General features: G+C 52.0%; 1 protein-coding gene across 1 annotated transcript in view; it reads right to left on the bottom strand.

Moving 5' to 3' along the window:
- LOC310650484 (SCO-spondin-like) overlaps nucleotides 1–14,794 on the bottom strand; it is a gene marked incomplete at its 5' end in the record, with an annotated part of 163,300 nt that overhangs the window by 40,882 nt on the left and 107,624 nt on the right. Inside the window, 12 exons of the mRNA XM_083380033.1 lie at nucleotides 1,070–1,116; nucleotides 1,614–1,766; nucleotides 4,991–5,234; nucleotides 6,073–6,204; nucleotides 6,838–7,005; nucleotides 7,279–7,488; nucleotides 8,508–8,678; nucleotides 8,795–8,836; nucleotides 9,474–9,694; nucleotides 10,750–10,913; nucleotides 12,523–12,689; nucleotides 13,227–13,379. Coding sequence (XP_083236159.1) covers nucleotides 1,070–1,116; nucleotides 1,614–1,766; nucleotides 4,991–5,234; nucleotides 6,073–6,204; nucleotides 6,838–7,005; nucleotides 7,279–7,488; nucleotides 8,508–8,678; nucleotides 8,795–8,836; nucleotides 9,474–9,694; nucleotides 10,750–10,913; nucleotides 12,523–12,689; nucleotides 13,227–13,379 — 1,872 coding nt within the window. The remainder of the gene's footprint in view (nucleotides 1–1,069; nucleotides 1,117–1,613; nucleotides 1,767–4,990; nucleotides 5,235–6,072; nucleotides 6,205–6,837; nucleotides 7,006–7,278; nucleotides 7,489–8,507; nucleotides 8,679–8,794; nucleotides 8,837–9,473; nucleotides 9,695–10,749; nucleotides 10,914–12,522; nucleotides 12,690–13,226; nucleotides 13,380–14,794) is intronic.

Raw genomic sequence — 14,794 nt, 5'->3', positions numbered from 1 at the left:
GGCACAGGTAGTCCTCGACTGACAGCCACAATTGAGCCCCAAATTTCCATGGCTAAGTAAGACCGTTGTTAAGGGAGCTTTGCCCCGTTTTGCAACCCTTCTGGCCGCCGTTGTTAAGGGAAGCCCTTAAGGAAGGTTGTGAAGGCTTCCCCGGTGACTTTGCTTGTCAGAAAGTCAGAAAAGCGGATCGCGTGACCTCCCGGAACACGGAGACCGTCGTAAACACGAGTCAGTTTTCCGAGTGTCCGAATTTTGGTCTCGTGACCGTGGGGATGCTGCGACGGTGACAAGTCCGAAAAACTTGTCCTAAGTCACGTTTTTCAGGGCTGTCGTAACTTCGAACGGTCACTAGAAAGATCTGCCGTAAGTCAAGGACCTCCTGTGTATTGATAGTGCTGCAAATAGTTGCTTTAGTCCGGCAAGATTCTGTCTATAGGTGAAGAAGGATACAGGAAGCGTCGGGGTTGATGGCTGGGAATGGAGGAAATGGGGTTGCAAACGCCGGCGACGCTCAGGCGAGTTGGACTGCAAACATCTGTGACGCTCGTGGTGACGTTCGCATAAATAGGGCTGCGAACACCCGCAGCGCTTGCAACGATGCTCGTGCGAGGTGGGCCAGCAATACCTGCAACATTCATGGCGATGCGCGCACGAATGGGGCTGCAAATGCCTGTGATGCTCGCGGTGAAGCTCGCACAAGGGCTGCGAACGCCCGCAATGCTCAGGCGAGTTGGACCGCAAACGCCCGCGACGCTCGTGGTGACGTTCGCACGAATGGGGCTGCACACACCCGTGACGCTCACGACGATGCTTGCACGAACGGGCCCGTGAATGCCCGCAATGCTCGTGGCGACATTTGTGCGAGCGCAGCTGTGTGCCCACGGGCACTCACACACATATGCGCACTAGCCACCCGCTCGCCGAGCCCGGTGGCCAATTCTTGGGCCCTGACGAGTCGGTTGTAATAGGGTTGCTTTCTGTCTCACAAGGCCAAATACCAAAAGTGACGTTCATTCAGCTTTGCTTGACATCACTTACCTGTGAAACTGTACTAGGAAAAGGAACTCACCTGTACACGTAACGTCCAGGCAGTAGATGCCCTCTGGAGTGCAAATGCTGGAGGAGACGGAAAGAAGCACATTAGTGAATTTGTCCTGGAAACTCTCCCTATCGCTGCAGCCACATCAGGAGACACACACACACACACACACACACACACACACACACACACGCAACGGGGTGTCCCTGCACGCAAGGCCCTCCCATCTAGGAAAGAGTTCCCCAAACGTTCGGGGTTGGCGGCTCAAAGCGAGGGGGGGCGGGGAGAGGGGAAAGAAGGAATCATTTTGTGGGGTGGTGAAAGCGTGCATGCTCATGGACACCCGTTGCTGGAGTGAGAGGTGCTATGAGCGCTCACCAATGGGGCCACGAACGCCCGCGATACGGGTGTACGTGAGACCGCGAATGCCTGTGACAGTGCTCGCGTGAGCGGGGTGGGGCGTGCTTGTGGCCAGACATACACACACACACACACCTCCCGCCCGGTGGCCCCCTGATCGAGGATACTACTCAGCTTCCCGTGGAGGGCAAGGGGTGGAATGAGAGTCACTCACCACTGCTGGCACTCCCCCAGAAGCCAGGTGCTGCCCAGGCTGGTCTCCCGGCCCTCGTGCAGGCAGAGAGGAGGGCAGGGTTCCAAGGCACAGGGGTGGGTCTGCACCTGCTCCTTCAGACACTCGGGCGCCCAGGAGCCGGAGGTGGGGGTCCTGTGTAGGGAGGTGGAGAGAGGGTTGCGAGCTGTCTTCTAAGCCGTCCCTGAATATCCTACGTCGGGTCTGGCCAACTGCAGACCCAGTCAACCCACTGCCTCTGTGCTCCCATCGCCCTATAAAATTCCCCACCCTGGATCCAGGCTCCTTGGGAATTCGTCCTCCTCTTCCTCCACAAAGAAGTTTGAGCACTAAGTGTCACGGTCCTGACAGGTGCAACTCTTCGAAAGAACTTCGAGGCATCGTTTACTTTAGAGGATCTTTTATTTGAGTAGCATAACGTCGGCACTTACCCGAATCGAAGCCAACCCCCCCCCAAAACAACTGAATTCCCCTCCCCTGGGAACCTAGTATCAAAGCCCAATTCCCTCCTCCAATGAACAGTCATAAACCACGTTCCCCACTGAGTTTGAAACGCGGGCTTCCTCTCCAGCTCTCCAGCCCGCCAATTCTTTATCAGCTGTGGGCTCAGTAGCCTTGATTCTCACGCTAAGTTTAGTGTTGTTAGAGGTCTAGCCGGACTCTCGTTCACATCCTCCCCCACCGCCCAGCATCATCTAACTCAGGGGTGTCAAACTGCTGGCCCACGGGCTGGATGGGTCATCAGGAAAGGGCGCCTGCCCTGTTGCTGGCAATGGAGAAAAACCTCCGATACGTCACGCGACGTCACGTGACAGTCATGAGTTCGAAGTGTCTGACCTAACTCTAAAAGCGAAAGGGGGGAAAAATGGCGACGTTTCCATTTGTTGGCGATGCAAAAACCATCCGTTGTTAGCAGCGTCGACACTAAGCTTCAATTACAGTACATGCTACAACTCTCAGTCAGAGTAGCGCTCAACGTACAACTGGTTGCTTAGAGACCGTTCAAAGTTATGACAGACCTCCCCCCAAAGGCACTTACAACCTGGTTCCAATAGGTGGCTCTGTCCGCCAGCCCCACCCCCCGGCAGGGTCACGTGATTGCATTTTGGGAGCTTAGCAACCGACCTGCATTTAATGCTGTTTGCAGCATCCTGGGGGTTGCATGAAGGCAATTTACATAATTTTTGCCCCCCCAAAACGGCATATATTTCCATTCCTTGGCAAAAAAAACGCTTCATAGTGAACAATGGGTTCGCTTAATGACACGGTGTTCATTTAATGACCGCTGCAAAAAGGGTTTCTAACATCCGGTCAGACAATTGACAATTTTCATGACTTGTCATCCTAATGGGCAGGCTTGTAAATTGGGAAGACTTTCAATTGCTGGAATTCTGGCAATTTTGCCACCTTTGTCTCAATAAATCTAGTTAAAGAGTACCAAGAGTCTTCTTTAACAAGATTTAATGTTAAACAAATCTTGTTAAATAAATCTCATTAAAAAGCGCAGGTAGTCTTCTTTAACAAGATGTATTGTTAAATAAATCTTGTTAAATAAATCTCATTAAAGAATACCGATAGTCTTCTTTAACAAGATTTATTGTTACGGTAAATAAATATTGCTAAATATTTTAAAGAGTAGTCTTTTTTAACAAGATTTATTGTTAAATAAATATTGCTAAATAAATCTCGTTAGAGAGTACCGATAGTCTTCTTTAACAAGATTTATTGTTAAATAAATATTGCTAAATAAATCTCGTTAGAGAGTACCGATAGTCTTCTTTAACAAGATTTATTGTTAAATAAATATTGCTAAATAAATCTCGTTAGAGAGTACCAATAGTCTTCTTTAACAAGATTTATTGTTAAATAAATATTGCTAAATAAATATTGTTAAAGAGTAGTCTTTTTTAACAAGATTTATTGTTAAATAAATATTGCTAAATAAATCTTGTTAGAGAGTACCGATAGTCTTCTTTAACAAGATTTATTGTTAAATAAATATTGCTAAATAAATCTCGTTAGAGAGTACCAATAGTCTTCTTTAACAAGATTTATTGTTAAATAAATATTGCTAAATAAATATTGTTAAAGAGTAGGTTTTTTTTTAACAAGATTTATTGTTAAATAATAAAACTCGTTAAAGAGTACCGATAGTCTTTTTAAACAAGATTTATTGTTAAATATTGCTAAATAAATGTCATTAAAGAGTAGTCTTTTTTCACAAGATTTATCGTTAAATAGATATTGCTAAATAAATCTCATTAAAGAGTACTGATAGTCTTTTTAACAAAATTTATTGTTAAATAATAAAACTCGTTAAAGACTACTGATAGTCTTCTTTAACAAGATGTATTGTTAAATAAATCTTGCTAAATAAATCTCGTTAAAGAATACCAATAGTCTTTTTTTAACAAGTTTTATTGTTAAATAAATCTCATTAAAAGAGAACCAATCATTTTCTTTAACAAGATTTATGGAGACAAGAAAGGAGAATTCTCAAGGATGCCAGCAGCTGAAAGTCTTTCCAATTTACAAATCGTTTAAGACCATATACTATGGGTGGGGACTTTCCGTTCTCTTCTTAACAGCTGTCCTAGGATCTGGCGAGGATCTGGACTTTCTCGCCTCTTTTAACAAGGAGGCTGGAAATGCAGGAAAAACAAACCCCTTTTATGATTATTATTTGTTGTTGTTGTTAGTTGCGAAGTCGTGTCCGACCCATCGCGACCCTATGGACAATGTTCCTCCAGACCTGCAAAACGTCCCCAAAGCAGAGGCAAACAGAACACGATTCAAACGGAGAATATAGTCCAAAGGCAAACAGAACACGATTCAAATGGAGAATTGTTCCCGGGCAAGGCAAACAGAACACGATTCCCGCAAAACTGGAATCCTTCGCCAACGGTGGCCTCCCGCAACCAGGACCGCCCACACCTTCCCTTTTTATTAGGGCAGTCCCAAGGCGTGGCTTCTCAATGCCTTCTCCTCCACCCTTGGAGCTGCCCCGTTGCCTCCCTCTGTCCTACTCTTGTTGCCTGTCAGCGTTTGCGAGCATCTATGATGTCTTCCAACTCTTAGCCCTCAGGGTCTGACTCAGCTTCCCAGCACAGCTGGGTCTCAGCCGGAGCACGAGTGGAGGGGCCAGGCTCGTCCTCAGATTGTAAGTCCTGGAGCTCATCAGAGCCTTCCTCCGACTCTGATGGCTCTCCAGGCCCCTCCTCCTCCTCTGATTGCCCGAATTCAGCTGCCGGGTCCACTGGCTGGCACCGAATTACGACAATATGTGGCCCCTCAGCCTCAAATTCTGGTCCTCCACCCAGAGGCAAACTTTGCCCGCAGCGGCCTGGCTCCAGCCTTACCTGAAGCGGGTACGCAACCCACTTCCACAGGTGATGCTACACTGGGACCAGCTGGACCAGAGACTCCAGGTGCACTCAGTGGGCGGGCAGGTGTAGTTGGTGCAGAGAAGTTTCCCTCCAGCAGCACAGGTGCAGTTATTGCAGCCGTCGTCGTACTGGCTGCCCGGTGCCCAGCTGTGTCCCTGGGCATCGGTGCACTCGCAGTGAGCGAGGGGAACACAGGTGCCATCTTGCTCCAATGTACCTAAGGGAGGAAGCTAGGTGAGCAAGGAAGGTGTCTTTGAATCTAGGCCTTGATTGAATTGGCCTTGATTGCGTGGTTACCTGGCTAGGTAACATCACCAGCGCTGGGGGGTTTGCTGCCCATTTAAGAGTTTGTCCTGCCAGTTTTGGAGACAGTTGGATTCTCCGCTTGATTATTGCTTTCCACTACGTAGTTTGTCTGGTGTTAAACCCTGCTTATCTCTGTGTTAGCTGTTGGTGGGGATGTACTTCTTTGGTTTTCACTGAATCCTTCAATGGTGTGTAAATGTGGTTTATCTCTATGGATCAGTCGACGGCTGATTTATCTGAGTGCCAGTCTTCCAGGATAAGCGGGGATTCACACCAGACAAACAGCCAATCACCAAGGAGAATACCTCTCCCCCACCAACTCTAGCAGGCCAATGACTGTACAGGCGGCCCTCGACTTACGACCAAAATTTATGTGGCTAAGTGAAATGTTCACTAAGGGCCCAATTGTACGACCGGTCTTGCCACAGTTGTTATGTGAACCATTGTGTTTAAGTTAGCAACATGGTTGTTAAGTGAATATGGCTTCCCCGTTGACTTTGTTTCTGAGAAGGTCACCAAAGCGACCTAACCCCGGGACACTGCGACTTTCGTAAACACGAGTCAGTTGTCAAGCATCCGAATTTCGATTGCATGACCACAGGAATGCTGCGAGTTGTGGAAAACGGCCATACGTCCCTTTCTTCGGTGCTGCTGTAACGTCGAACGGTCACTAAATGAGCTGTCGTAAGTCGAGGGACTACCCGTATACAAACAGGAGCGAAACCATGGACCCAACAAAGCCTCCTCACCGTCGGGGCAGCGACAGCCAGGCTCGCAGGCCTCCTTCTCCTGGCACACAATGCCTTCCTGGAGGTCCCAGCAATGCCGGGGGCACCGGTTGGCACACCCCACCCAGTGCATCATGGGCGGGCAAGTCTCCTCTGCAGAAAGAGAGTGTTTGTTAGCAGCAGAAGTCTTGGAAAAGCCACAGAGACTCACCAGATTGTGACCACCATCTGAAAGAGGGTCCATTTGACCGGGATGGGAGGTTCCCCAATCTTTCCTGGTTAGCGGCCCGGAGGGTGGGGAGGAGGGATGGTTTTGTGGGAGGGTGCGTGCACCAGCGTGCACCAGCTGTCGCTCGCACGAGTGATGCCGAGAGCAGCCATGACGCTTGCACGAGTGAGGCTCGTGACAATCGCATGAAAAGGGTCGCGCCTGCGATGCTCACGTGACGCCCTGAGCTCCTGTCACGCTCATGTGAATAGGACCGTGAGTGCCTGCAACACTCGCACAAGTGAGGCCCCAAGTGCTTGTGCGAGGGATGCCTCTTACATGAGTAAGGCTCCATGAATCCACGACTCTCACGCCGGCTGGTCCACGAGTACCTGCGACACTCACATGAGTGGGCCTGTGCGCGCGGCCTGGTTGTGAACAGGCTGCGGACTGGTAGAGGGCCGCAGCCCAGATGTTGGGGACCTCTGGACTAGAAGACCTCCAAAGTCCGTTCCAGCCCCAATGGTTCTGTGTTCGATGCCCAGCTGATAGCACCACCCTTCCTTCCCACCACGTACCGCAGGGCTGTGGGTTGCAGACCCGCACGTGATACTTCTCGCCTGGACAGTGGCGCCCTCCATTCTTAGGGGGTGGGCTGGTGCAAGTCCTCGTGCGGGCCGAGCGCCCCCCACCACAGGTCCGGTCGCACCACGACCAGGGACTCCACTTAGACCAGACCCCGTCCACTGCAGCAGAGACACAAAGCAGGGAAGACCCACCCAGATCCCCGTTTAGTTATGGGTCAGCTTCAGGGCTGCTCTCTCCCTCTCTTTCCCACCACGTTGGCCCAGGGACGGCTTTTGTTCCACACAATTCCCCTGCGGTACTCCCTGCCACAGGAACAATCGCGTGTGGATAAAAGCACAGAAGGGTGGGTGGGGTGTGTGTCTTTTTCATTTCTTGCCAGAGCTTTGTGAGTGAAGCCTCCTTGGACCCCCGCCGTCATCTACGTCCCCTACCTTTGCACGCCGGCAGGTTGCAGAAGCGTCTCTCCAAGTTGGCGGTCAGGATGTCTTGGCACCAGTGCCCGCCTTGCCCAGGCGCGTGGTAGGTCCGCAGGCGCTGCTGCTGGCCAACCCCACAGCTGCGGGAACACTCGCTCCAAGGGGACCACGGGTTCCAGGTGCAGTTCAGCCCGAGGCACACCTGGCCCTCGCATACGGGGGTCTCTGGAGGGGGGGTACCAAGGAGACAAAGGAAGTCTGGGCACCCTTTGGAGGGGCTCAAGTTATTAGACTTCCTTTCCAGCACAGATCCTGTTTTAGCAGGAGGCTAAGAATTTTGCCGCTGTTCACGGCTAACGGTGCATGATCCTAACCCAACTAAAAGTTCAGTTCCAGGAACTGTGGAAGACTGACGGCTGGTGATACCAAGGGGTGGATAGAGTAGTGGCCAAAACTGTGGAAACCTTTGGGGGAAAAGTGTACTTTTGAGGTTTGATGGCTAATAACACTGCTTTTTTTTGGAGTAGTACCATAAAATTATAGATCAATGGAAAGATAATTTAACCGAGAACGTAATGCAACAAAGTGTGTTCCATTAGCTGTACTGTATGAAAAGTTATAGCCAAATAACTGAGAAAAAGAAAGCGCAACTTGCTGAGGTTGACGTCAGGTAGGCTGTCCTTCATCTGATTGTAGCCAATAAGGAGGAGGGTTTAGAGAGCCAATGGGGGGGGGGTCATCTTGTTTTGGCGATGAGCCAATCGGATCACTGTAGGATTCGGTCATTGACGTCGTGTATTGAAGCCGAGAGGAAGGACATTTGAGAGTGGGTTCTGGGGTCGCTATCGAGTTGGTTGGGGTATTTTTGGGGGGATCTTTCATTTAGTGAGCTCGCAAAACATAATAAAGTTAGAGTAATGGTGCCAAGAGTGGACCGGTCGCCCAGAAACCCATGTAAAATAAGTATTATTCAGCGAACAAGGCTACAGTTGTAAAGGAATTGGAAGAAAAATTGGTGGAAACTTAACCAAAGGGGCCATTTTGACTGTACGCTTTTCCCAAAAGGTTTCCCCAATTTGGGCCACTGCTGTACCATGGTGGTGGCGGCTTTCCTGCCTCCCCTTCCCCATCCCGCTGCATGGACCCAAGTGGGAGGGGGCCAGGCAAGCCTTTCCTAGCCATTATCTGGCACGCCAGAGGGCTCGGGCCTGCACGCAAGTGAGGCCACACGAGCCACTGCCCACCTGTGCACTGGGGCAAGTTGCATTCTCGTTCTTGCAAAGTGTCTCCCGCACAGCCGCTGCCTCCGAGGCAAAACCGCCGCCGGGTCTTGAGTGCAGGGAGGTCGGGATCGCTGCAGGTCTTGGAGCAGGGTGTCCAGGGGGACCAAGGGGTCAGGCCGCCATCCTCAGCCCCTGCCAAGGCGGGGCGAGAGAGGCCAGCCACGTCAGCAGAGCCGACGGGGCAGAGTTCCCTTCCATCCCGCCACTCTCCAAAAAAAGGATCAAGCATGAGCATGCCCAGAGCTCACCTGGGGTTGCTGGGACTGGTCCCATTGTGGTGTGGGTCAATTCTGCAACACAACATACAAAGCAGGGGGAGGTGAACAGGTTTCCTTCATCATCATCATCATCATCTTAAAAACCTCCAATGATGCAGCACGCGTAACTTCTGGTGGCAAGCTGTTCCACTGGTTAATTGTCCTCACTGGTAGGCAGTTTCTCCTTAATTCCAGGTTGATGTAGAATACGTTATTGAACAGGGGGTCCCCAACTCCCAGTCTACAACCTGGTGCTGTGCCACGGCAATAATTGGAAACCGGGTCGCAGAAGCCGCGGATGAGCAGTGTACAAGCACACATACATTTGTGCAAGCGGCGTGCGTGCGTGCATGTGCACAACTGTCTCATCTCCCTCCCACTGTTCCTGACGCCGACGGCGATGCTGTCCTTATCGGTGCGCAGAGCTGGAAAAGCTGAGGACCAGCGCTTTAGAATAAGCTCCAATCAAATCGCTAGCTGTTTATACGCTGTTGTGTAGGGTTTGGGACATGTAACAGGCGCTCACTCTGTTACGCGGCACATGGGATTCGACCTGCCAAACTGCCAACCTTCTGATCAACAAGCTCAGCGTCCTAACCCACTGAGCCACCGCGTCCCTTAAGGTTGTCTACTGTTGGACAAAGCCGCAGTATTCATTGCCGCTCCTCACCTTTGCAATCCAGGGTTTGGCAGTATTTGATGTCCACCCGGGGGCCGACACAGTCCTTCCCCCCGTGGGCAGGAGTCGGGCGGGCACAATCGCGGGCCCTGGTCATGTTACCCAGCCCACCGCAGGTCAAAGAGCAGGCTGACCAGGGGCTCCATGCTGTGAAACCTCCATCCACGGGGCAGAAGGAGAACACGCAGTCCAGCTGGCCATTGTGACAGGTGCTGAAGGGAGGGGGAGGAAAGAGAAGGGGGGCATCAGGGCGCATCTGCCCAGATGTGCCTGGAGAATTTAGGTCCAGGAGTACAGGTAAATGCTTGTCTTACGACCGACCACGCTGGAGCCCAACATTTCTGCTGCTAAGGGAGACACTTTTGATCCTGCGACCACGGGGATGGTGCAACAGTCGTAGACATGAAAGACAGCCGTTGTTTCTCAGAGCTGGGGTAACTTTGAATGGTCACTAAATGAATAGCTGTACATCGAGGACGAAACGTGAAGGGTGAATAGTCTTGAATAGTCTTTGATTTGCAACCATGGGGGGAGGAGGGCTGAGTTTCATCCCTTTTCGGGTGCAGCTTAGGGGTAGGCAGACTAAAGCCAAGACACACACACACACAAACACACACACCCAGAATGGCTGCAGAGAGTCCTTGACTTACAACAGCTTGCTTAGTGACCGTTCAAAGGTATGCCGGCATTGAAAAAAGTGAGGCATCAGCATTCCTTTTGCACTTATGACTGTCGCAGCCTTCCCGTGGTCACGGGATCAAATTTCAAACAATCGACCACCAGTTCATACAGGAAGTGCTCGACTTGCGGCAGTTTGTTTAGGGTCCCTTCCAAGCGACAACTCCCCAGGAAATAAAGGGACCTAGGAACGTCTTTCACACGATTGACCATTGCAGCGTCCCCCTCAGTCACGTGACCAAAATTTGGACACCGGTATGTACCGATGATGGTTGCGACGTCCCCGAGGGGGAGGTCACGTCATCTCCTTTGCTGACCTTCTGACAAGCCACGTCCACGGGGAAGCCTTAACCATGTTAGTAACTTCATAAACTGCAGGGATCTGCTTAAGAACCGGGACGAGAAAGGTTGCAACAACGGGGCAAAAGCCCCGCGCTAACAATTGTCTCATTTGGTGATAGAAATTGTGGGTGCCTTTGTGGCCGCTAAGTTGAAGACAACAGGCCTCGGCTTCAGGGAATCTTCTCCCCACCCTCCAGGGGACAGGAACTGAACCCCCCTTTTTTTTAGGGTGGGGGAACAAACTCACCAGTTGCTGCAGGCGGCAGAGATGGTGTCATTGGGCGCCACTTCTTCTTCTGGGGAGACCCGTTGGCCTTGAGCGGTGAGGATGACCAGAGGCGTATCGGGGGTCTCATCCGAGTGTCTACGGAACCCCTGCAGAAGCTCCTCATTCAGGACACAGGGGCACTCCTGGGGCAGGAGGATGAGAAGCAGAGGGAGGGGGGGTTGTGTGGAGGTCCCTAGGAAAAGACTTGTGGGGGGGAGTCAAGGAAGCTTCCTAGTTGGGGGGCGGGCTCCATCGTGGCTTAAGTGGGGGCTCGGCACTCGACTGACTTTCCTACGGAGGCTTTCAATCGTGGGTGCTTTCAGCGGCTCTCCAAGGGGGAAATTACTCCCACAGAACTACAGTCTACGTGCCCCCCCTCCCCAAGAAGGTCTCCACAGGGGAACCTTTGCTTTGGACATCACAGTGCGATACTGACAGGCGGGGTGTCCTTGCTACTCTCCGAGCTGTATGCTTTTCTTGCAGACATTTTGCAACCCAAGTAGATGCATCATCAGTGCTGGAAGGGAAAGGGGTCTGCAGGGAGGAGGGAGGAGGAGGAGGAGGAGGAGGAGGAGGAGGAGGAGAACTGTGTGGTCCTTGGCACTCTCTGAGCTGGGTGATTTTCTTGCAGATGTTTCATGACCCAACTAGGTAACGTCATCAGGACTAGAAGAAAGTGGGGTTTGTCAAGTGGAGGAGAGGAGAGTGGAGGAGGAAGACGAGGAGGAGGTAGAGGAGGAGGAGGAGGAGGACTGTGGGGTCCTTGGTGCTCTCTGAGCTGGGTGGTTTTCTTGCAGATGTTTCATGACCCCCCCAACTAGGTAACATATTCAGGGCTAGAAGGGAGGAGGAGGAGGAGGAGGAGGAGGAGGAGGAGGAGGAGGAGGAGGAGGAAATGAGCTTGGTGGTTTTCTTGCCGATCTTTCATTACCCAAACCGGGAAACCTCCTCGGTGCTGGAAGGGAGGGGGGTGTCAGGGTGAGGAAGAGGAGGACTGTGGGGACCTGGGTGCTCTCTGAGCGGAGCGATTTCATGGCAGACATTTCAGGACCCAACTAGGGAACATCATCAGTGCTAGGGAGGAGGAGGAGGAGGAGGAGGAAGTAATGTGGGGTCCTGGGTGCTCTCTGAGCTGGGTGGTTTCCTTGCCGATGTCTCATGACCCAACTAGGTAACATCATCAATGCTAGAAGGGAGGAGGAGGAGGAGGAGGAGGAGGAGGAGGAGGAGGAGGAGGAGGAAGGACTGTAGGATCCTCGGTGCTCTCTGAGCTGGGTGGTTTTTTTGCAGACATGACCCAACTAGGTAACATGATGGCGCTAGAAGGGGTGAAGTTCGCATTGCATATAAATAGACAGCCACCTCTTCTCACTTCTAGCACTGATAAAATTATTTAGTTGGGTTGTGAAGTGTCTGCAAGAGAAACCACCCAGCTCAGAGAGCATCCAGGACCCCAGAGTGCAAATAGCTGGAGCTAGAAATAGCTTATCAGTCTGATACTTTCCCTGTTTATCTCTACACGGGACTCAGGATAGCCCCGCTGTAGTGTCCCAAAGTTGCCTCTCTCTTCTCTGAGACATCCACCTTTCGGGTCTCCCTAACCTTGCAGACTGTGCGCCCGCCAAGCTCTCGTCTTACTCTGCCGTACGCACGTACCCCCCCCACCCCTACCCCCAGAACATCCAGGGTGCAGCCACAGCAGCGCCAGCCTCTGAACTGCCCCCAAAGCATCCAATATACAGAGGTGCCAACCTGGACGCAGGCCCCCTTGTGCTGGTAGGTGCCCTCCGGGCAGTGGCAACCTTCCTCGCAGCCATCTGAGAAGCAGTCCATTTGGTGGGTGAGATGCGCGCAGCTGTAGGGACACCCCTCTTCCGCCAGGCATTCCCGGTAGAGGCGCCCCACGGGGCAGCCCGCCTCTGAAAGGGGGAAAGGGGGCAGGTTAAGCACCCAGAGCCCACCAGCTGCTCAGCTGGATGAGGAGCCACCCACCCCGGTGGCTTACAGGGAGGGGCCCTTCCTACATTCTTGTGTCTTGCCCTACTCCGAGCACAGCTGCCCCGGCGCGGACGTCGGGAAAAAACGGAACCGCCCCCCCAAAAAAACGAGCCGATGTCGGAGGTTGTGCAATTGGAACGTGAGAAATCAGCCCCTTGCCGGGCAACAGGAGCGTTCGATTTACTGCCGGCCTATCCAGTACACAGAAATACTTGCGCTTGTGGGCAGGGTTTGCTTGGGTCACGAGGGCATCTATCTTCACAGAACTTCCCTTTAGTAGAGTGTGTGTTGCTCTTTGTGTGGTATTTCTAGTGCCCGTTGGAAGTGGCTTTTACAACCGTGACCCAAACTCATCGGGGCCTTGTTTCCCAGGTTTCAATCATTTCCCCGGCTGTTTTTGTACCTTCTCGGCCAACAACCAGGAGGTTGGTCGGCCGCCGCCCCCAGTTGGGACTCACCGAGACAGACGTGCGTGTTGCAGGTCTTGCTTTGCGAGGACAAGCCCCGGCAATCCGGCTCAATCCGGCAATGTCGGCTGCGCACCTGCTCTCCACCTCCACAAGAGACGCTGCAGGGGGACCAGGCAGTCCAAGGCTCCCAGTTTTCCGCCTCTGGAGAGTGTGAGGAAAAAGAGGACGGGGGTCGGAGGACCTCCTTGTAGACAGCAGCGGTGGTTTTTGAGCACCCTTCCCTGGTCGGCGCTTGGGGCAGGGTGCTGGAGGCCAGCTGCCCAACCCCTCCCGGGCTCTGGGTTTTGAAGGGACAGGTCAGCTGGCTCCACCTCTGGGGTCGGAGAAGCCTACAAGGAACAAGGGAGGAGGACTTTCCCCTCCATGGCAAGGCTGGCTGTGTCTGGACAGCCTGCTGCCCGCTCGTAGGCAAGCCTGGGAATGTGAGAAGCTCCTCCCACTGAAGACATTTGCATAGCCCCACCCCTGAAATCAAGGGGAGCTCTTGCCGGGCTTTCTCAGACCTAGACAAAGACACGTGAGTGAGCAAAGGTCTGCGACACGCTAGTTTTCCCTACGCAAAAGTCTACTACCGGTAGGAGCGTTCCTCAATCTCGGCCCCTTTTAAGCTGCATGGACTTCCAACTCCCAGAATTCTGCAGGCGGCGGGGGGTGGGGAATTCTGGGAGTTGACGTCCACCCGTCTTGGAAGTCGCCAAGACTGGGAAACGCGGCGATATGGATTTACAGGACCAGAGTTTCCGTTTGCTAAACGAGGTGATTGCTCAGCGAGTTGCGCCTGATTTAGTGACTCGCTTTTCGTGCCACGGTCACTAAGTGAATCATTGCAGTCGTTAAGCAACTCAGAGGGCTGTTAAGTAACTCCTGGCTTCCCCCCCCCATGGAAATGATCCCGGGATACTGCAACTGTCATATATAATACGTGGCGGTTGCCAAGTGGCTGAGTTCTGATAACGTGCCCTGAGGATTCAGTGATGGTCGTAAATGCGAGGACTGGTTCTAAGTCTCTCTTTTTTAGTGCCATTGTAACTTCAAACGGTCACTAAAGAAACACGAATGAAGGCGAATATCTGGGTCACAGGATAAGGTTGCAGGATCCAATCTGGCTTGGTCACCGGGTATTGTCTTCCGAGCTTCCTGACTCATGCTGGCATCTATCTTCACAGAACCTCCCTTTAGTAGTGTGTGTGTGTTGCTCTTTGAGGACCCAGATTGTTGGGGGCAATTAAGCTGTCTTTGTAATAATGCCGCTTAGGGTGTGTGTGAAAGCCCTAATAAGCAGGCATATAATGAAGGCTACTGCTAAGCTTGTAAGCCGCCCTGAGTCTTCGGAGAAGGGCGGGATATAAATGGAATTAAAATTTTAAAAAAAATTATAGTGCCCGTTGTAAGTGGCTTTTACAACCGTGACCTCATTGGGGCCTTGTTTCCCAGGTTTCAATCATTTCCCTGGCTGTTTTTGTACCTTCTCGGCCAACAATCTTAATTTCTGCAAAGCTGAGCATATGTCCTTGTTCATTGCAGAAATTAAGATTGTTGGCGGAGAAGGTACAAAA

This window comes from Vipera ursinii (genome assembly GCF_947247035.1).
Source record: "Vipera ursinii genome assembly, contig: SUPER_Z_unloc_1, whole genome shotgun sequence".
NCBI lineage: Eukaryota > Metazoa > Chordata > Lepidosauria > Squamata > Viperidae > Vipera > Vipera ursinii.
The sequence above is the reverse complement of the archived record's forward strand: the minus strand, read 5'-3'. Positions and strand labels throughout refer to the sequence as shown.